At 40.2% G+C, this 23,910-nt stretch overlaps 1 protein-coding gene across 1 annotated transcript; it reads left to right on the top strand.

Annotated features, from left to right (window-relative positions):
* Window positions 1-206: 206 nt before the first annotated feature.
* LOC148862132 (DNA-directed RNA polymerases II, IV and V subunit 3-like) lies at window positions 207-23,578 on the top strand. The gene is made up of 3 exons (XM_088985377.1): window positions 207-927; window positions 1,040-1,277; window positions 23,055-23,578. The coding sequence occupies exons 1-3, from the start codon at window positions 473-475 to the stop codon at window positions 23,325-23,327; spliced, it is 966 nt and encodes a 321-aa protein (XP_088841503.1). The 5' UTR covers window positions 207-472; the 3' UTR covers window positions 23,328-23,578.
* Window positions 23,579-23,910: the final 332 nt, after the last annotated feature.

Here is a 23,910-nt window from a genome sequence, read left to right as displayed (position 1 = left end):
AAATGCACTTATTAGAGTAAGTCTTAACTCAAAAACACTTACTTGGATAAGTGCATTTACCTGGATAAATAACTTATCAAAAAACAAAAGGGCCTGTTCAATAGAAGCCAATTTACAATTCAAACGGTGAATATTGGATATTTTGGTAATTTTGCTCGCCTCCGTTAGGTAAAGATAATAGAGGGGTTGTAGATCCAACAATGTCAAAGCTCGAGGAGGACGGTATTACTATTAGCATAAAACAGGTTAATCGCAACAGTCAAAAAAATAAGGGGTGGTTTCATCTATTTGCCGTTTAATTTATACGGGTAAGACCGGATGCCTGACCCGGGCCCGGGCCCGGATAAAATGTTCGTCTTCTTCCTTAAAAAGAACACTGTTGACTGTTGAGTGTTGGCTATCGCTCGTCCGAGGAGGCGGACTCCGGTCTCCGGCAGGGCATTTTCGAGCAAAACCTGAGAGAGAGAGAGAGATGGACGGAGTTTCTTACCAGCGATTTCCAAAGGTGAAGATTAGAGAGATGAAGGACGACTACCTGAAGTTCGAGCTCCGAGAGACGGACGCAAGTATTGCTAACGCCCTCCGACGCGTGATGATTGCGGAGGTCCCCACCATTGCAATCGACCTGGTCGAAATCGAGGTCAACTCGTCTGTGCTCAACGACGAGTTCATCGCTCATCGGCTTGGTCTCATCCCTCTGACTAGCGAACGTGCCATGGGCATGCGCTTCTCCCGTGACTGTGATGCCTGTGATGGCGACGGCCAGTGTGAGTATTGCTCCGTTGAATTCCACCTCCATGTCCGCTGCGACACGGACCAGACCCTCGACGTCACCAGCTACGACCTCAGAAGCTCTGACCCTTCCGTGGTTCCCGTTGATGTCGCCCAGCACTCCGAGTCCACCGGTTACGATGCTTCTGAGCAGAGGTAGGAGTAGGACTCCAAATAATGGAACCCTTTTCGAGTTTCTGATGATCTTCTAAAACCCTAAACCCCTTTTTGTGTAGTTTGAGAAGTAAACGGTGTTTGTTTCCTTCAGGGGGATTATTATTGTGAAATTGCGTCGTGGGCAAGAGCTGAGACTGAGAGCCATAGCTAGAAAGGGGATTGGCAAAGACCACGCGAAGTGGTCGCCTGCAGCCACTGTTACCTTTATGTATGAACCTGAAATCCATATTAATGAAGATTTGATGGAAACTCTTACTCTTGATGAGAAAAGGGATTGGATTGAAAGCAGCCCGACCAAGGTTTTTGGCCTTGATCCCAATACTCACCAGGTAAGTTAACTTTGCTATCTTCCTTCTAAACTTTTCAGTATTGTGGTCATATTGCGGAGATACGTGCCTTCGACGTCAGACAAACTAAAAGTTGTAATGGTGGTTGTGAAGATGATGTTTTAAAAGAACTTGAGGACTGAGGAGTATCTCATAATAGTTCATGTAGGTTTTAAGTGTTGGTTTCAGAACAACCATCTACAATGAAACTAAAATTCTAAAAGTATTAGAAGCAGCAGATGAAACTAAAACTCTAAGATGAAACTAAAACTAAAACTCCTTTCTACTCTCAACCTCTATTGCTTTCATTTCCCAAAATAAAAAGAGCATTCTCATAGATCCTACATACAAAAGAAACCCTATATACATAAAGCCCATTTTAACATAAAAGAGGGACCATACCAACTGGTAGATTACAATCTAATCCAATGGTTGAACAATAAGACAAATCCAATTATCTCCACTTTTTAACTACCTTCAAGTCCTTTCATTTGTGCTTCCACTTATTTGCAAATAAGGCAAATATCCATTGGTCTTGAGAAACACCTCCAGCTACACATAACTTTCATCACCAGGTCCTGCTACCATGTGATTTAAACAAAAGCAGCCAATGCACTTTTGCACCTGTACCCGAGCTAACAATCCTAATTAACTCCAGAGAGGGACATCGATCATTCCTTTCTCCTAGTAGAAACTTTCTTCTCACCATCATCTGAACTTTGTAAACACATAACATTTGTTTTCATCTCAACTGCAAAAGAGACCTTTCGTGTGGCCACACTACCTTGTGCATCCCATTTCCCACAATCCATCAAAATTTTGGAAATCATTGTTCTCCCAAATAGATGTTATAAACCCCTTTTGCAGTAAAGACCTTGCAACCTTTAGAATCCAATTGGATAAGTGATATTAGATTCTTATACATCTTTGGGACAGATGCCACACCATCCAAATTGCAAACCACATCATTAAAACATTTTGATTTTCACTGTCCCCACACCCACAATATCACAAGTAGACCCATCACCCAATCAGACAATACTTGCCTTCTCTTGAAATGTATTAAAAAATATTTTCTTGGACCAAATATGCATAAAACATTCAGAATCTAAAGATCATTCATCTAGAGAAGAAATGTGCATGCCTTTGGAGATTATGAGAACATCTCCATCATCATCCAATGTAGATTTTTTTTGATAGGTGACAGGTAAAAATTTTATTAATATAAATGGAGAATACAAAAAATATGTACAAGAAAGGGTCCCAAGGATAGGTAGAAGCATCTACCTCTCTACCATACAACTAATTACAAGATAGCTCGATACAACTGTCCCCTAGTGACCCCTTGTTTGGCCGACAAATCAGCCAAATTATTTGCACCGATTGGAACCGAATGTAGTCTTACAGTCATATACCTTGTTAACCATTTAATCCTCTTTATTACATTTCCATGAGTCCAAGATCCTTCCATTTCATTCCTTAGCTTGCCTATCCTCTACTTGAGAGTCCCCTTCAATAACTAGCCTCTCTATATTCATCTCTTTTGCTTTTTGAACCCCTTGTAGGACTGCAAGCATTTTAGCTCTTGTTGAGTCTCCAACTCCAATTAGACCAGAAAATAAGGCTGCTATATTCTCTTCTTTGTTCCTAAGCAATCCTCAAATTCCTAAGGAGCCTTGATTGTCAAAGATACTACCATCGAAATTTAATTTTAAGAATCTATCATGAGGCGGTTACCATTCTTTGTAACCTCTACTTTGTCTTGTTGAAACACAACCACTTCCCTCCAATTCCTTCTCAAACCATCAAAAGAATAGGATGAGAACAAATGCGGAGCTTTTACCCAATGAATCACCCTTACCAAAATACATTCCAATACTGGTTTCAAGCTTCTTTCTTCTTTCTTGAAGATTCTAGCATTTCTTTTCTCCCACATTGTCCATAAAACAACAACCCTGGTACATTTCCACAACATTCTCCCTCTCTTTTTCTCCCATCTAAAAATGTCAACCTCAAACAAGCTGGCCAAGCTCATAGGAGTCCACCTACACCAAAAAAGAGTGAAGAATCAATTCCAAATAGAAGAAATGAAAGAGTAGGAGATTAATAAATGAAAAGCAGATTCACCATTAGTCTTAGAAAGTATGTACCAGTTTGGAGATAAGCAAGTAGTCTCTTTTCTCATTTACAGCATGTCTAGAGTATTGATCTTTCCATGAAAAACCTCCCAACAGAAAGCTTCAATTTTTAGGGGTATTGGTTTATACCAAACTTCATGGCAGGGAATGTGGGAGGAAGGATAGTAGGAGAAACCAAGACCCACAAAAAAGAAGCATAAGAGAAAAGACCCTTTGGACTAGGTATCCAAATCCTCCCATCTGACTTGGTTAGTTAGGTTCATCACCACTTCCTCAAGAGTTTGCAGAAACTGAACAACAGAACACTCATTCTCCCTTAGCCCTTTTCTCAAACCCAAATCCCTGTTAGAATTTTCAGATCCTGAGTAGAATCTTGAAACATGTTCTTTTTTTCTTTTAAAGAGAGAGAGAGCATAAAGAGAAGGAAAAACATCTTTCAGAGGTATCTCATTCACCCATTGGTCTTCCCAAAATAAAATTGTATTTCCAGAATAAACATCATACCTGATATGGCTTAAGAATTGTGGGAGGATTATCTGAGTAGCTTATATAGGGGTAGTACAAGGGAAAGTTTTCTAGAGTTGACTTGATCAGAGTTATTCTTCCACCCAAGGAAATGTAGTTGCGTTTCCATGCCACTAGCCTTTTTCTTAAACCTTTCTAAAATTGGAGTCCAAAAACTATCGTTCCTCGGATTGCCTCCCAAAAGAAAACTTGAGTAATTCATCGGCCACTCACTAGTAGAACAACCTAAACCATTCGCTGTAGCTTGTATCTCAACGTCCTCCATGTTTACCCTAGCTATACAACTTTTTTCTAAATCGATTTTCAGGTTGGAAATCCTTTCAAACAACATCAATAAAATTCTCAAAGTTCTCACTTCTCACCTGTTGTGGGTTACAATCATCATAGAAAATGAGTATATCATCTACAAATTGAGGATGTGTGACCACTATACTATCCCTCCCAATTCTCCAACCTCTTAACAACCCCTCTTGATTAGCCTTGGTAATCGTTCTACTAAGCACATTTGTAATTAGGGTAAACAGAAAGGGGGGCAATGAATCTCCTTGTATCAACCCTCTATGTGACTATGTGTCGAGAAGAAATATCTGACCACACCGTTGACCAAAATAGTAGGATGACAAGTTTGTAGGCAATCACTAATCCACTTACACCATTTTTCCCGAAAACCACATACTCATTACCTCAATCAGACCAATACACTTGATCATATGCTTTCTCAACGTCTAGTTTGCACACTATCCCTTACCTCTAGATCTTTTTCTCTCCTGCACACATTCACTAGCAATTAAAATTTGATCAGTGGTTTTCCTATCCTAAATAAAAGCCCTTTGAAATGGAGTGGTAATTGAAGGAATCACTGCTTTGAGCTTCAATTAGAGCACTTTAGCAATTACAAGGTTTAAAATGTCAATGCCAATGGAAATGTCGCTTACCAAAATATAGGACATATGTCAGAAGTGTTGGAAATGTTGAGGGGAAATATTGTAAAAGTTAGAGACATTGTGGAAATATTATGAAATATGTGGAAATATGCAAAGGTATTTTGTAAAATGATAAAAAAAGCATTAATACATATTTCTAGACTATTATCTTATTCCCAACCATTATATAAAGCTAAGAAAATAAGATCAATAACAAATTAGTAAATGAATTTACTGATTTATTATGCATTTTGATGTTTTTACAAGGTTATCTGATATTTTCTTTTCTTATTTTTAATTCTGATTTATTATAAATTCTAATATATTTATTTCACACTAGTAAATAGAAATGCATTTATTCTGATTTTTTAAATATTAAAGTTATAATACATTATTTTTATTATAAATTTAATAAACTGATTCTCCTTTTTGTAGTATAAAAATTATGATAAATTCTGATTTATTGTAAAACTTAATGAATTTATTATGATTTTTAATACTAAATTTATAATAAATTATGATTTAGTATAAAATTTAATAAATTTATTCTGATTTTTTATATTAAATGTAGAATATGGTTTATTGTAAAATTTAATAAACTTTTTCTGATTTTAATAAATATTTTAAAAATACTAACTAGTTAATATTTTATTACTTGAAAAATATTTTATGTTTTATATTATAAAGTAATTAATTTATTCTTTTGTTTTTATATTTTGTTAATATTTTATTTGAAATATTAAATAGAAATTATTGATGGAATAATCTATATTAATATATTGTATTATATCAATATAATATACTAATATATTATATTTTTAATGTACATTAGTCGACATAATAGGAAAAACTGTATTTTTTTGGTTATTTGGACCGATTTGGTTGACATTTCCGAAATATAGGAAATGTCGACCGACATAATGTAATTTTTATATTACCATCCATTTTCATGTCAGTGAGCCTCAACATCAACATATGTCGGGCGACATTAGCGACATTTGAAACCTTGAGCAATTATTTTATAGCAAAATAATGGGCCTAAACTCCCTAGGAAGAGACACCTCTATTTTTGGGCATCAAAGCTAAAAATGTAGCATTTAGCCCTAGATTTATGATGCTCCTCTCACAGAACTGCTCAAAGGCCTCAAACAAATAATATTTTATTATCTCCCAACAATCTTGATAGAATGCCATGGTAAAACCATGAGGTCCAGGGGCCTTAGATCTATCCATAAAGAACACAACATTCTTAATTTCATAAATCTTAAATCATTTTTTTTTTTCAAATTATCCCTAAAGGACTAATCCAAAGCGGGCCAATCTAACCATTCAACAACCAGTCAATCCTCCTCAGGCCTTTTATAAATTGATTTGATATGTTCCACAAAGATATGTGCAATTTCTGGTTGGTCTATCGCCTCCACACCATCTTTCACCAATGCAGAAATGATATTGTATCCTCTAGCTCCTTTCTTAGATTCCATCTACAAGTCTTTTCCTCTGCATTTAGTGACTCTTCAACTTTCGTTCTATCCAATAATTCAATGTGAGCAGCTAAACGTTATTTTTTCTCCCCAAGTCTCTCAAAATGATCCCTATTCCACTCTTTTATTTTGGCTTTCAATCTTTGTGATCTCTTTGAAACCTAACCCCTTTCTATTTGTACTTGCACAATTCCTCCTTCCACCATTCTTCCACTCTATGGAAAAACTATGGGTGGGTTAACCACAAATTCTCAAATCTGAATGGTATTGGACCTCTCACCAAACCTTCTTGCCCTAGCCTAATTGGGCAATGGTTTGAGGTTACTCTAGGCAAGGTTCTAGCTGTCAACCCCTTCCAATGGGATTCCCAATCTAAGGAAAACAAGAATTTGTGTAGTTTGGACCATGTTGGGTTTGCTTTTAGACTTGGTAAAGGGGAACCAGGGAGGATGAAACATTTCTAAGTTCGGTAATGGCTAAGTGCTAAGGAGGTTGGCTCGGATTGGGAGGAAGGGGTAGTGCATAAAATCATGGAGAACAGAGCAGAGAAGGGGGAGGTGAAGGGATGGTCGCAGGAAGAAGATGAAGGTGAGGTGGAAGAGGTAAAGGGTAAAACTGGAAGTTCAGGGGAGGTTAGGGGTAAGGGAGTAAAAGAGGGGGGGCATGTGGAAAGTTGTAAGGAGAAGGGGAAAGAAGAGCAAGGAACATGTGAAAACGTGGTGGTGGGAGAAATAAGATAGCTGGTAGAGAACATTAACAGGTTGAAGTGTTCAGGTGGGCTTCACATAACTCTTGGCAAGTTGTTGTTAAGGTGGTTTAGGGGAGTGATTCATGAGGTGGTGGGTGAAGACTCAGATGGTGTTTGTGGAAGGAAGAGAAATTCTTGATGAGGTGTTAGTGGCTAGCGAATGCATTGATTTGAGGCTAAGGAGTGGAAGGGCTGTTTGGTGTGTAACTGTGTAAGTTGGATATAGAAAAAGCATATGATCAAGGTTCAAAGTATTGATACAATATGCCCTGTATCGGGCACATCGTATCATATCTTTGGGTGCCTGTTACATCTGTTCACAGGTGTTTTCAGGAACCCCTTTTTTATTAAATAATATATACTTATACTGAAAACTGAAATTTGAAAAAAAAAAAAACTAAAAAAAGGCATATCACTTGAAGCACCAATACACCTTTACCAATACAATCTATTAATGAACAAGGGAGAGCAGTTGGGTTGGGTTGAGGGGTTTAAAGTTGGGCTAGATGGGCCTTGCATATCACACTTGCAATATGCTGATGATACACTTCTTTTTTTAGATGCTTCGGTGGACCAAGTGTTGAATGTAACTTTTATTCTTTTTTTATTAGTAAAATGTAAAAGTTAATCTAATTGATAAAAAAATATAAGAGCTATTCTTGCTAATTTTGAAACACTGACAGGGTTGAAAGTGAATCTTGCAAAAAGCCTTTTGATTGGAGTAGGGGAAATCAGAATAGAGGACATGGAGCAATTTTTTGTTGTTCTCGAGTGTCAGGTAGGGGAGTTACCTTTCTAGTACGTGGGTCTTCTGGTTGGCTCTAAGTCAAATGCAACAGGGATTTGGAATCCTCCTGTAGAGAGAGTGGAGAGAAGGCTGGAGAGTTGGAAAGCAAAGTACCTGTTGTTGGGAGGTAGAATTACTTTGATAAGAAGCGTTCTATCATCTCTTCCTACTTACTACCTCTCATTGCTGAAAATCTTATCAGAAGTGGCCAGGAGGGTAGAGAAGATCCAAAAGGGATTTCCTTTGGGAAGGGGTTGGGGGCTTTAGGAAGGATCATTTAGTTAAATGGGACAAGGTGTGTAGGCCAAAGGAGGGGGGGGGGGGGCTAGGAATTAGAAGGTTGAAGATCTTTAATAAGGCACTGTTGGGTAAATGGTGAAAAAATGGTAGGATCCATCTAATGGACGCTATAAAGGTTGCGGAATGGGTGGGCGAATTTCAAAAATTTCCTACATTCTCTCAACTGGGAATCATATTCCCTAAATTTAGAATACAATATTCAAGGATCCTACTTGAACCATAATCAAACCAGATCTGTACCAAAAGATAAATGGGAGGAATATACCTGATCCGGAGAAGCAGTATCTCCCAAAGTTGGTGTTCACGCCCAAAGAATGCTCCAAGATCCGTTCCTGCTGAAGATGACACAGCTGTGAATGGAACAGAACCAGCAGGGTGCGTCTTATACACTGGATCCTTCACAAGAATCCTCTGGAAGTATTAAACACTGAATCCTTTTCAGTCTTTCTTGCAAGACTGATGTCAAGAACAGATTTCTTGACTTTCTTTTCTGCAAAGATCTAATCTTGCAATGGCAGATGGCGGCGACAGGAGGAGATTTCAAAAACGAAAAAGGCTGAACTGCTTTTTCTGTTTTTCTGGAGAGTATGAATTAGAGCCCCTCTCAATTCGCAGGAGATATCCTATATCTCTTCAAGGTGGTTCGAAATCTCCTCCTTTCTTCTTGATTAAGAAACCTTTTTTAGGAGTTATCCCAATCCAAATCAGTATTTGGATAGGGGATAATCTTAATCCTTTCTGCAGATAGAGTTAGCTTACTCCTGATCTTATCAGGAGGTTACCAGATTCAAATCTAATTTGAATTTGGTCTCTAAGAGTGGATAAGGCTAAAGGCCCAATCCTTTTACTAACTTTAATCTCAAATTCGCCCCATGGATGGGTGATCATATCAGCCCACCTCGAAATGGGCTTTTGGCCCATTAAGTGTTCAATGTCTAATTACTTTCCAATCTGCTGCCCAGTTGGGCTTCTTTGTATGGCGTGGGACCCAAGCATTGATCTACACACCAGCCACATGGGTTCGGCCCAGCCTCTAAAACAAGGCCCAGCCGAATTCACTGAAAAACTCAATGAACCCCTTGAGTCCATCATATGGACCCTATGGGCCCAACACTTACATTAAGTGGTCCCTAGGCCAAGCCATCTTATAAAAACCCAGGGACTGTGGGCAGGTGCAAGATTAGCCCATCAGGTATTATCCTCAATGGTCTTACACTTAACCTCTCAGCCCTTAATGATCAAGCACTGCCCGACAAGAGAGGACTTCTCCCTCGGCTGCAAGGAACAGTGCCGCACTCTCCTTTCACATGGATCCCGGGAATTAAAACCATTTGCAAACAATTCGAAACCGTACATATATATATATAAATATATTAATTTTGCAAAACAAAATTCCAACGATTGAAATCAACTGCCGGCAGTTTGGTTTCCATCAGAGAGAGTGCATTCCCGATCATTACCCTTTGTCCGACAAAGTGGCTGATTTTGTCACTATGACCACCCACTCAGATGAATTCTCAAACTGCCCCAACATACCCAGGTTTTGATCCCCGCTAAGGATCTCACTGAATGGCATATCAAAGGCAGCCTGATCCAACACCTAGTGAAATGTCATAATCGAGTCTAGGGGTCAGGTGTAACTTTCCAGTTTTGCCCATTTATCTCCAAGGTCCAGGGCAATACTGGAAATCTGGTCCGGTTCAAGGATTCAAGTAATCCCATACTGCATGTGCCTCGGGTCTTACCCTGGTGGCTGAGACAGGCCATCCCAACACTTGGTGGCACACTAGTATCAGCCTTGGCAGGATAAATCTCCCCAGACTTATCCAATGGCTGTGAACATTTAAAACTAACATGAGTCTCTATAAATGTCCAGTTTTAGGGTTTTACACAGAATTAAACCAAACAACATGAATCAAACATGCACTTTATTTATTTCCACTAAATAACAAAAGTACATCAAATCAGATTGAAGCTAAGGGCATACAAAACTGTCTAACAAATGGCTGTGGAGGTTTGGGTTGGAGAGGGAGGGGGCGTCTCTTTGGAGTAGAGTGGTGGTAGGGAAATATGGGGTGGTGAAAGTTCATGTGGGAAAATCAAGGGAGGTGACTAACTCTTAAGGGGTGAGTGTATGGAAAGGAATAATGGGCTTCAACCAGGATTTTAGAGTTTGGTTAGATTCAATGTTGGAGAGGGTGGGAGAGAGATTTTGGGAGGATGATTAGAGTGAAGTTGGGAAGTTGTATGAGGTCTGCTTGAGGTTGTAAAGGCTGTCGGAGCATCAACTCAGGATTAACTGATGCTATGAAATCAGAGGTGATCAGGTGGTTTGGTGCCCAAAGTTTAGAAGACCACTATGGGATCAAGAACTGGAGGAATGTATTGTGTTGCTGGAAAGTAGTCCATTTCAGTCTCATCTAGTGATGGCCTTTGGTGGAAGGAGAGTAGGGATGGAAAACTCTCAGTACAGTTCTACTTAGGCCTTATCAAGACCATATGACCACAGCACAGGCAGAAGGTGTATGGGGAAATCCAGTCCCTTCGGGTGGAAGCTTTTGCATGGTTGGTCTCCCTGGATAGTATCTTATCAGCAGACCACTTGAAGAACAGTGGCTTCAGCATGGCGAGCTTCTGCTATATGTGCAAGATGGAAGAGGAGACAATGGGCCATTTATTTTTCTCTTGCAAGGTAGCCAATTTTATCTGGAAGTTCTACACTATCCAGTGCTAGAATCTTTCAGCCAAGATTCACTGCTGAAACCTTTTCATCTTGACCAAGATTTAGAGGGAGCAGGAAGGCAAGGATTGGTGCTGTATACCTTTTGCAATATGTTGGGCTATATGGAACGAAAGGAATAGAAGGTTATTTGAGAACAAGCCCAAGAACATTGAGATTCTAGTTGCTTCAATTGGCAAACTAGTGACAGTTAAGGTATAGATCCTTCCAGATTTTGCTCAAATAAATAGAGCATATTTGGGAGAGAACTTCTGGGATGTGCTTGAAATTTAAGCTTGTAATATTGGAAGTTTTCTAGTAGATTTGTGATTTATTGGTGTATCACATTGACACTCATTTGGATTGTGATGTACTTTTCCTTTTTTTTTTCTTTTTAATGAAATCTTTTTTCTTTATTCTTTTAAAAAAATGGAAGGTCAAAGGTCTTAAGAGATAAAAATAGGTCAAAGGGGGCTGGAGGTTTTAAGAGGGGGGAAGGACATAATTGAAAAAAAAGCAAAGTTGTTGGTTTTTTTTTTGAGTAACTTGACAAAAAATGAGCAACGGTTGGGAGAAAGAAAGCTAGAAACCCAAAGAGGATTTGGTTTGGATGCTGTCACATTTGAGAATGGTAAGAAAGTTTCAAAGGTACTGAGAGAAGGGAGATCGGTTGGGGAACTTGAGAGAGATCGATCATTACAGCAGAATGAAGATGAGGATGAAGACAAGGGCCCTGAGGTCTCATAATGATTTTTTTTATAAGTAAAAGAAAAAATTATATTAAAGGGAAAACAAAAAAGGAATACAACCAAAACAGGTGTTTAGATAACATCCCACAAGCCCCCCTGCAAGACCTCCAACCCATTCTAAAACAAACATACAAAAGGCATGCTCAATAGGTGCCACTTATACTTCGTTCACACAATATGGCAGTGGAGCATAATCACTCTTCAATCTCTCCAAACTCTTCACAGCTTCCTTCCCCATCCCAATTTTCTCCTTCAAGAGTGTCTGCTGGTCTCTTCGTATTTTCTTCCCTACTCTTCATTTCAAAGGCTTCGAAAGCTTTTCTAACAATACTTTCCCCTCCCAAAAAGAATAAGCCAAGAGACTTTCCGATTTCCACTTCTCTATCAACTAAGCTCTTCAAATCCACGCTTCCTCTTTTTTTCTTCTCGTCCATCTCCTCATTTGAAGATGACTCAATATTCTTATCTTCAATTGAACACTCCAACCTCTCTTCCAGATGAGATGCAACTTTAGTAACATGAATAATGTGTGCATTACTTGAACATTGATTCTTCTTGTCTCCCCACATCACCAGCCAGCTCCTCACTCTCCTCTATCTTCCTTCTTCGCCCCAAATCTACACCAAGCTTGCCGACCACCACTTCCTCACAAGGAGAGGAATAATCTGATGCCGACTTATCCAAAGGAAGAAGCCAAACTTCTACATCGTTTGCTTTAATATTCTCAGGTTCATCTCCACTTTCAGCAACCTCCAAACTATCAACTCTATCAACCTCCTTCCCCACCAACCCTTTCCCCTGATCAAACTCCATCACTTTTTATCCCTTGCCAAAACCAAACACTCTAGGCATTAACGAAGCTTGACTGGCACCGCAAGTCAAAGAAAAGTCTCCCTTTTGAACAGCTGGTCTGCCAACCTCCTCAACTAACTCATTGGTTTTTCCGTCACTAGCATTTGGAAGACAACCATCTTGAAAGCCTCTAAAATCACTGCTACATTCCTCCTCTTCTTCGGCACTCATCTCAATCTGTCTCTTTACCTCTTCTTCATATTTGGTGATTACCCAAATCCATTTATCTAACTTTCCCCTGTTTTCCTTGACATAAAAAAAACCTCCTCGAAGCCCCCCACTTTCCAGCCTTTGAGTTTTTGAAAAGGACCTGACTCCTCTTATAAATTGAGTTTAAACACTGGGAGATCTGATTGAGGGAGACTGCTTGGTGTAGGCGCAACATCAACCGAATCAACAAGTTGTCGACAATCCTAATCCCTTGGAGATTATGATAGAGGAGAATGAAAAAGGAACAGGGGAAGAAGGGATGGGGATGCTCTAGAGGAGTCATCCAACGGTGGTTTTCTCATTGATGAAGTAAGTCCATTTGACTCTAATTCTTCAGATGCCTTGGATGAGCAAAGGGAGGAAAGGATGGAAGGAAATAAGAAGATAGTAGAAGAAGAAGAGAGGGAAGGGAGTGGGAAGAGAAAGTCGTTGTTCGAGGTTGAAGGGAGTGGTTCTTGGAGTAGGGTTTATAATAGGAAAAGGAAATTAGTGGGTTTAACGAGTGGTGAAGTTGGAGTGAAGGCGGGGGGGAGGGGGAAAGGGGGGAGGAGGATAGAGGGAGCGGGGAGGAAGAAGAGGCGAGAGAGGTCAAAGGCCAAGATGGTACTAAAATTATTAAGAACAGAGAAGTGGTGATTAATAAACTAGTGGAAAGGGATGTGATAATTGGGGAATCCTTGGGTTTATTCTTCTAGGGAGGGGGAGGCTTTGCAAAGGCTGCTTTTGAACAAGGGGAAGAATGAGGGGCTGAAGGGCTGAAATCATTGTAGTTGTCAGAAGGTAGGGGGCAAGAATGAAGCTATTAAGTTGGAATATGAGCGGGCTAAGGGAGAGAGCAGAAGGGCAGTGGGGAGGAATTTGATTAGAAAACACATACTAGAGAGTGTTGGCTGCAGCAAACAAAATTGGAAAATTTTGATGTGGGCATGAGGGAAGAAATCTGGGGAGTGAATAGTGAATAATGGTTGAATTTAAAGGCCGAAGGGTTGTCGGGGGGGGGGGGTCATATTGCGGGATCCAGAGATGTTTAGGAAGGCAAGAATCATTTGGAGATGCATTCCATTTGCAGTAAACTGGATCATTTGGAATGAGAAGAACAAATAAGAACAAGTCCAAATCATTGCGTTGTTAGTGGCCATAGCTGGTAAATTAGTGTCTAATTGGGTCTTGGTTCCTCCAGATTTTGCTCAGGTCATTTGAGCAGCCTTAGGGGATGGTTTGTGGGGCGTTCTAGAGCTTCAAAGATGTAATGCTGATTAGTTCTGTGTAGAGTAGTTTTTTTGGGGTGTCACCTTGAAGCAAGGGAAGCTCTCTTAACTCACAAGACTCAATGAACATATTAAAGTTCCTCATGCTAGTGGTTATTCGTTGGCTTGGTTGGTTGGTTTCATGGGAGTACCTAATTACATTGAAGTCCCCACACTAGGGACCCTCCCAAAGACCTCCAATTATAGACAATTCCCTCCATCTCTCACATTCTTGAATTTTAAAGACATTGTAAATTTTCTTATCAATTCCTCTACACTATCCACCACTACTATATTCATCCCATTTTTTCCCATATAAGACAATCTCTTTTTATGTAACCAAACTTTGTGTATTTGTAACACTGTCTGTACCTTGCTCTTTTTCCTAACCTTAGATTTAGATCTGCCACTGTCAAATCTTTTGTTAGATGATCCTCATTTCTGATAGATTCCTTGCATAACCATTGGAAAATCATATCCATTCTCATATTTGAACTTCCTCCTAACCTCATTGGATAAGAAAGACGTAGTGACTTCCTCCAACTTCATTGTATCTTTCCCATACAGTAGTAATGTTGTGACCAAATTTTTGTATGAATTAGGAAGTGTGATAAGAAGCAAAAGGGCCTTATCTTCATCCTCTACCTTGACAGTAACGTTCCCAGTTGATGCAAGATACTGTTGAACATGTTTAAGAGTTATAGGTGATTCTCATCTTTCTCCATCTCCAATCCATATGTAGTTGTCGCTTTAGATACAACTTTGTGGTTAAATTTTTCCTCAAATAGAGTTTTTCAGCTTCTCCCACAACTTTTGGTCTAGAATATTCCTCTATAATGCTATCACATTGCTGATCTCTCTGACGAGTACGTTGGAAGACACGGAAGGGAGTGAGGTCCGGAATAGAAGGAAGAGACACCTGAACCTGCTTCTCCTCTTCCACACTACGACTCTCCCCCCGAGGAGGGAAGAACGGCTTGGACTCAAAGGACACATCCATAGACACAAAATATTTATGACTAACTGGGTCAAAACACCGATACACCTTTTGAGAGGATGGGTACCCCAGGAAGACACAAGGAATGGACCGAGGGTCTAACTTACTTCTGGATGGAGACAAATCATGGACAAAGGCCTGACAACCAAAGACTCTCATGGGGATGGAAAATAAAGGCGACTGAGGGTACAGTAACTGATGAGGGGCCATGTAATTCAATACTCTGGAGGGCATGCGGTTGATGACATACACAGCTGTAAGTATAGCATCCACCCAAAACCTTTTTGGGACATTCATGTGTAACATCATCCTGCGGGCTAACTCAAGGAGGTGTCTGTTTTTTCTTTCTGCAACCCCATTTTTCTGTGGTGTTCTGGCGCATGAGCTTCTATGAATAGACCCATGGGAGGCGAAGAACTCATTTAGCTCCCCATGGAAGTATTCCTTAGCATTATCGGATTGGAAGATCTGCATTTCAACATGGAACTGTGTAAATGCCATCCTCTGGAAGTCTTTCACTATCTTTGGAACCTCGTCTCTGCTACGCATAGGGATTACCCATGTATAGCGAGAGTAATCATCAATCAATGTAATAAAATACTTATATCCACCCTCAGAGATTACATTTGTAGGCCCCCATACATCAAAATACAACATGAAAATGAACATTTGATCTTTTATTGCTTGAATGAAAGGTTGTTCTACATTGTTTACTCAACTGACACGTTTGACACATGAACTCTGACACTGAACACGACTTAAATAAAAGTGGGAACAAACATTTTATTACTTCGAAAGAAACATGACCTAAACGACTGTGCCACAACAAAATTTGACTCTTATTTGACTAACTATGTGACTCTAAGGATGATACGGATAGACCAACTTTGTTGTCGAGAATGTAGAAATCATCCACTAGGCTTCCTCTACCAATCGTCCTCCCAAAAGTTAGGTCCTGAAAAACACGAGTTAGCAAAAAAGGTTACACTACAATTTAAAGAACTTGTAATGCTACTAATTGAAAGCAAATTTATGGGAAGTTGAGGGACATGCAATACACAATTCAGGTTAAGGCCATGGGGAAGGGATATTGATCATTGACCTGCAATGGATGAAAATGAACCATCTGCAAGTCTCACTCTATCCCTTCCTGACAAAAGGCTATAAGAATGGAATAGGTTAGGCTTATCGGTCATGTGATTTGAGGCCCCTGAGTCAATAATCCAATCTGTGGGAGTGACATGGAATGCAGAAGCCACATTACCTGAAGTAGATGCAAAAGAGGTAGAGGGAGTACCAATGACTTAGCTGTCCAATTGCCGCAATGCCCTACCATAAGATTCTAGATGCTCTCTGAATGAATTCATTATATCCTCCTTGGGGTTAGGCTTATTAGGAGGGTCCCGGGTACTACCCGCAACCTGAGTGTCTTGGGTTGCCACATGTGCTGCACTCGTTCTTATCAAGTGACCTTTACCTTGTTCTTGATTCTTTGCTGCCCACTTGGGTTTCCCGTGGATGTCCCAACAGGTGTCATGTGTATGTCGTGACCTTCTACAGTGGGTACAAAAGAGTTTATCTTTATCATCTGCCTTCTTAGGATCACTTTTCTTCCCTGTTGAGCTGTTATTCACCGCAGCCAAGGCAACTTGTTGCTGCCCCTCAACTGTAACCATCACACTTCGCCTGCTTTCTTCAGATTGGACAAGGGAGTATACTTCGTGTACTGTAGGCAATTCTTTGCTTCCTAGGATCTGCACCCTTAATGGTTCATATACAGGGTTCAGCCCTAACAAGAAAGCAAACACTCGTTGCTGAGAGATCAGCTTCCTGTAGGCCTTAGCATCATCATCATGCTTCCACTCTATGGTCTGATAATGGTCCAACTCCTTCCATATGGAGGTAAGAGCTGAATAATATGAGGACAAGCTACGGTTTCCCTGTTTACATGTTGATGACTCAGCTTGTAGTTGGTAAATCTTGGCATAATGCCTTTGCTCAGAATAGGTAATAAAATTCTTTTTCACATCAGGTTCCATGGTTGCGAGGAGCCAAGACATCACCATACTGTTTTCTTGGTCCCACCTATCATGTTCAGCCGTCTCACCCTTGGGTTCTTTCACCCTTCCATTGGTGTAACCGGCCTTACCCCTTGCCGTTACATAGAGTTTTACACTCTTAGCCCACTCCAGGTAGTTCAGACCGTTCAAGGGGGTAATTGGCATGGAAAAAACCATGGTTTCACCTCCCATACCTGCTGTGTTGCGGGTTGGGGTGTTCCTTGATGAGGTCAGTTCATGACTTGCCATTGAATATTACAACCATCCAATCCAAATGCCACCTAACAACACAGCCGCCACAACTGGAATGTGGCAACTCAGGGTTTACTCCTTGAATGTGAGCAACAAACTATTGAATATTGCTGAGAGCACAAGAATTACTACTGAGAATAAGAGATCAGTCACTACAACGTCCAAACAGAACAATAAATAGTCCAATCATCGGTTTGACACCACCAATACAGACATCACTGTCAATCTGAATGTGGTTCCCCCACTCTAACCATCCAATTATTCAAACTAGTAATCATATAATCAAGGCATAAGCCCTACACACCATTGGATAAAGAATACTGAGATAAACTGAAACAAAACCACACTTGTTCAACACTAGATCAAAACCTGCTAGGGTTTCATTGCACCATCAACACCCTCCTTCGATTAGGGTTTCAGCAGACCAGCACCATCCCACGGTCAGACACAACTAGGGTTTTTCAGTTGTCGCTTAGAAGTACAACCGCAAGACTTACTAGGGTTTCTGCAAGCACAGCCGCCAGAGAAGATTGAAAACACAAGCCGCCGCTAGGGTTTCTGTAAGTGCAGGCGCCAGAGAGAACTGAGACCAGTCGCCGCTAGTTTTTTTTTTATAGAAAAGTAGCCACGTCCAATCCTTTTTAGAAAGGCTGATGCTAGGATCGTAGGTCTTCTCTAGCCCAGAAATTCTGCTCTGATACCATGTTGTTGCTTGTGGTGATTGATTGAGAGAGAGAGAGGAGAGAGAGAGAGAGAAAAGCAAACTCAGTACTGGCAGTTGTCAGTCTTCTATTTATATTAATATTTATAAAAAAGACAAAATTACAAGTATGCCCCTGGCGGCATATCCTAGGATAAGAACAATAAGAAAAAAAAGAAAGAAAGGACTAGTAGCTGAAACTGTTCCACTAACATTAGTTACAAGGAACACTTAAGCCTTGCAACAAAAGGATATTTACAGACTAAAAGAGAAGGTGGGATAAGGAGGAAGAGAAGGTTAAGTGAAGCTGAGAAATTGAAGTTGGAAGTGGATGGGGGTAATGATGCTAGAGAAAGGAGAGGGAGGGGAAGAAAAGGAGGTTCCTAGGAAGAAAGGGAGTGGGGCTGAGCAGAGGTATTGAAGAATAGTAAGTTGGAATGTGAGAGGGTTGGGGAGTGCTAGGAAGAGAGCTTTAGTAAAGGAGGTTTTAAAGAAAGAAATTCCAGACATTGTTCTAATTCAGGAATCTAAGTTTATGACATTTGACAAAAGGTGGGCTAGGAGTGTGTGGAGAGTGAATGGTCTAAGTTGGGCTATGAGTCCATCTTGGGGCTCATCTGGTGGCTTAATTATTCTGTGGAAGGATGAAGTAGTGGAGGGAGTGGAAGAATTAATGGGAAGGTTCTCAATCTCGGTTAAACTTAAGAAGGTGTCAGATGGGTTTGAATGGGCCCTTACCAATGTATATGGCCCCAATAGTTATAAACAGAGGAAGGAGTTGTGGGAGGAGCTGGAAGATGTTAGAGGATTGTGGGAGGGGCCTTGGTGTTTAGGAGGGGACTTTAATGTGATCAGATTCATTGAAGAGAGTAACAAGGAGAGACAAAGGAGTACCACCAGCATGAGGAAGTTCAATGAGTTCATTAATGCTTTTGAGCTAAAGGAATTGAATCTTCAATACAATAGCTTCACTTGGTTCACTTGGTCCAATCTCCAAGCGAAACCTATCTGCTCAAAACTAGACAGGTTCTTGTTCACCCTAGACTGGGAGGAGCATTGGGGAGATTTGGTGTCAAGGGCCTTACCCAGAGTTTCTTCCGACCATTGGCCAATAATGATTTGTAAGTCTGATCTTGGTGGTAGTGGACCCTCCCCTTTTAGGTTTGAAAATATGTGGTTACTTCACCCGAACTTAAAAAACAAGGTAAAAAGTTGGTGGAATGAAAGTAACCCGAAAGTCAATTGGGCAGGGAATTCCATTAGAAGCTAAAAGAACTGAAAGTCAAAATTAAGGAATGGAATATTCTCCCACTTTGGTAGGTTAGAAGAGAGGAAGCACCAGTTGATAAGCCAGATAGAGGAATTAGATGCTAAGGAAGAAAGGGGTTGTTTTGGGGAAAGTGATAAAGAACAGAGGTGGGAGTTAAGGAAGAGCTTGGAGGACACAATTTTCCAAGAATAGACTAGTTGGAGGCAGAAATCTAGACATAAATGGGTGAAGGAAGGGAGATAGGAACACAAAATTTTCCCATGCAATTGCCAATAGCAGAAAGAAAAACACATCTAAGTTGGTAGTTGATGGGATAGTTTTGACTCAACAACATGAGATTGCCAAGGCTTTTGTGGAGCACTTTAAATCCATCTTCAGTAAGCCTCTGTTGAAGAGGTTAAGGATTGATGGATTGGATTGGCCTAAGCTCCCTGCTAAGTTGATTGTGTGGTTGGAAAGAGAGTTTGACTTGGAAGAAATCAAGGATGCCATTTTCTCCATGGATAGATCTAAAGCCCCTGGGCCCTAATGGTTTCACGATGGCTTTTTATTAGGATTGTTGGGAGATAATTAAGGCTGATCTTCAAGATGTGTTCTCTGAATTCTTTGAAAGAGGTGTGATAAACCCGGGCCTGAATTCTACTTTTATAGCTTTAATTCCGAAGATTGAAAGGGCTTGTCACCCTAAAGAGTTCAGACCCATCAGTTTGGTTAATAGTCTCTATAAGATCATTGCTAAGGTGCTTTCTAGAAGAATTATAGAGGTGCTCCCCTCAATTATTTCCCACAATCAAGGTGCCTTTGTGATGAATCGACAAATTCTGGACCAAACCCTGATTGCCAATGAGAGTGTGGAAGACTATAGAAGTAAAGGTGAGAAAGGGCTGGTGTGTAAGCTAGATTTGGAGAAGGCATATGACCTGGTGGATTGGTCTTTGCTGTTGGCGGTTTTAGAGTCTTTCTAATTTGGGAAGAGATGGTGCAAGTGGATAAAAGGGTGCATCAGGACTTGTCATTATTCTGTGTTAGTGAATGGTAGGGTGGTGGATCACTTTCCAGCTGTTCGGGGTATTAGGCAAGGGGACCCTCTATCCCCCTTCCTCTTTACCCTAATTGCTGAAGTGTTAGGGAGGTGGATTGAGAGGGCATACTCAAGAAGCTTGATTAGTGGATGGAGAGTGGGGAGGGATAGGGTTCCAATCACTTGCCTACAATTTGCAGATGACACAATTCTGTTTTGTGATGGAGAGGGGATTAGTTGGGTGAGTAACTTGAAGAAGGTGATTAAGTTGTTTGAAATAATGACCAACCTCAAAGTTAACCTTGGTAAGAGCTGTGTGATTGGTATTAATATGAGTGATGGAGAGGTGGAGGTAAGGGCTCGAGTGTTAGGTGTGAAATAGCTCATTGGCCACTGAAATATATCTAGGGCTTCTTTTAGGAGATAATCCTAGAAAAAGGAGTTTTTGGAATCCGGTGATTGACAGATTCAGTAAAAGGCTAGCTTCCTGGAAGAAGAATTGTTTCTTTGGGGGGTAGGATTATACTGATTAAGTCAACATCGGCAAACCTTCCAGTCTATTTCATGTCTGTGTTTAGAATGCCTAAAGGAGTCTGTAGGGTGTTGGAAAAATTGATGAGGGACTTCTTATGGGAACCTGGGGAAGAAAAAAGGGACCATAGAGTTAGGTGGGATCTAGTTACAAGACCTAAAAGTGAAGGGGGTCTGAGACTGGGAAACCTCCAGAAGAAGAATGGAGTTCTTTTAGGGAAATGGTTATAGAGGTGGTCTAAAGAAAGGGAGAACCTGTGAGCCAAAATAATCCTAAGTATTCATGGGCAAGAGGCAATTGGCTGGGATTCGGGACTCTCATCTAAGGCTTCAAGAATTTCTCCATGGAAGTCAATCCACGCCATCCTTCAATCTTTTCTTCCCTTCATCAGGTATGATCTTGGCTCTGGCTTGTTAGTTAATTTTTGGGAACACATTTGGGTGGGAGATTCCCCCTTGAAAGAGCAGTTTTCCTCTTTGTTTGCTCTGTCTAGGTTTAAAGTGAACCTGTAGCTACCTTTGTTACCGTGTCTAATTCTTCTATTGGTTGGAACCTAGGTTTTAGAAGGGCGCTTAGAGATTCTGAATTGGAACCCATTTCGAATTTGCTTAAAATCCTGGATGAGGTAGTCCTTGAGCCTTCCATTGGGGACTCCAGGGTCTGGTCTCTTGTCCCTTCGGGTATCTTTTCTTGCCCCTCCTTTTTCAAAGCACTGACACAGCCTAGTCCGGTTCTGGGGTTTTCCTTTCCAGTCTAGTAAATTTGGGGTAATCCAATCCCTCCAAGGGTAGGCGCTTTTTGCTGGGAAGCATTCCTAGAAAAGTGTAACACTTGTGACCTACTTCAAAAGAAAAGGCCTAATTGGTGTTTATCCCTGCACTGGTGCATCTTATGTAAGAAGAATGGTGAAAGCTGTTATCACTTGTTCGTTTCTTGCCCTTTTGCTTCAATATTTGGTGTTGGTTTTTTTCTCTATTTGGTTGCAGGTGGGCCTCCCCTTCTAGTGTGCAAAGCTTGTTTAGCTCCACAATAGTGAGGGGTTTAAAAAAAGAGTGGGAAAATATTGTGAAGTTGTGCTAGAGCTGCTGTTTGCTAGACTGTCTGGGAAGAAAGAAATCAAAGAGTATTTCATGATAAAGAAAAAAGTAAGGAAGCCATCATAGAACTTATTTGTGTTAGGGTGGCTCATTGGGTCAAGCCTTTGAAGCTCTTTGAAGATTATTCAGTAGGAGACATCATTAGAAAGTGGGAAGAAGTGGCTCGGTCAGCTCCCATGTCCACTGCTCTTAGACCTGTTTGGACTCCACCAGATCCGGGTCTAATCAAATTGAACTTCGATGGTAGCAGTGAAGGAAATCCAGGCCATTCTGGGGGGACTCACTGAGAGCTGAAATCTTGGCAGCTCTAGAAGGATTTAAAAGAGCTAAGCAACTGAACATTAGTAAGCTGTTGGTGGAAGGTGACTCTGAGTTGACTATTAGATGGTTGCAGAAGGAAGTGTCCAGCATGTGGAAGTTCTCTAATGAAAGAAAGAAGATTATTCAGTTAACTCAGAATATGACTGTAAGGGTTCAATGGGACAAGAGGTGCACTAACTCCATGGCTGATACCTTGGCCAAACAGGGGGTGAGAAGAACAAATCTTTTTTGGGCTATATTGTAATATGTGCTTTCAGTTTTGTTAGGGAGGGTTAACACTTTTACCCCTCCCTTCTGGTTGTAATTTCTATATCTCTTTTAATAAAATTTCTGTTATTGATAAAAAAAAAGGTATATGGTTTCTTGTGCTTTGCAACCCAAACCAATGTTTAACCCTTGTACACCCTTTCTTTCCTCTCTCAACTTGAAGAACACTACAAGAGAAAAAGAATCCACTCTTACACCAAGAGCACCGTTCTTATCTCAACCTCCCTTTCTCTCCTCTCCCAAAAGAAAAAAAAAGTGTTGTCATAAATTCTACATACAAAAAGAACCTCATATGTGTAAAACCCACTTTAATCTAAAGGAGGGACCACAAAAACAGTTAGATTACAACCTAATCTAACTGTTGAAAAATAAGATACATACCCAATACTATGATAAGTCCCAAATTGCTGTCTTTTTTCGGTAATGATTCCACCGACGACTTTGAAGGTTTATTTACTAAAATGAAGATGCCAAGAAGGTTTATTTACTAAAACTAAAAAAAATGACTTTTGGTTTTGGATAGCTTCTGGGTGTGTCTCTTGGTTATTTTATTACGCTCTTTTATTAAATTTGATTTTCAGGTTGTGGCAGTTGACCCTGAAGCATACACCTATGATGATGAGGTGATCAAGAAAGCGGAAGCCATGGGGAAAGCAGGACTTGTTGAGATTTACGCCAAAGAAGATAGCTTCATTTTCACTGTTGAATCTACTGGTGCCATTAAAGCTTCTCAATTGGTCGTCAATGCAATAGAAGTGCTAAAACAGAAGTTGGATGTTGTGCGCCCATCTGAGGAAACTGAGGAAGCTGATGATCAGTTTGGTGAACTGGGTGCACACATGCGTGGAGGATAGTTTGTCATATCACTATCCGACATTGTTTAGTGAATACATGCATTTAGATTTCCTTTGTGTCGTATACTTGGATTTATACATTCTTTTCTTTTGGGTTCTACACAGTAAACATCTTTCATTTTAAGTCACATGATATACATCCCAGGCTCATGTTTTTGAGGATGTAATTCTATTTACTACCCTTGAAGTTGTAACTTATGTTCACTGTGTTCAAGCAGGCTATGCCACAGTTGGGTATTTTGACCTGGCAAGGTGAGTTGATTCTTAGGTGACAACTAGGCAGCACAAATCAACAAATAAATATATACGTAATTTTTGTGTATGCTACCATATATAAGTATTACTCATTACATACTAATAAATCACATATTAAATTGGTAAAATGACCAAATTGCAGCTTTTAAATTTTTTCAGAAAAAAATAACAAAGACTTCGAACAACTTCTCTGGTTCAAAGGAAAGAAATGCATACGCAAACAAGGATTAATAATCCTAATGTGGAGCTCTAAATATACTCCCAACACGCATGTTCAATATTATAGAGGGGGCATAATTATTTATTTCACCCACTATGTTTATATTCT

Source organism: Nelumbo lutea, chromosome 4 (assembly GCF_056320005.1).
Source record: "Nelumbo lutea isolate HS-2025 chromosome 4, American lotus-T2T, whole genome shotgun sequence".
NCBI classification, from domain to species: Eukaryota; Viridiplantae; Streptophyta; class Magnoliopsida; order Proteales; family Nelumbonaceae; genus Nelumbo; species Nelumbo lutea.
This window is presented reverse-complemented; position numbering and strand designations above follow the sequence as displayed.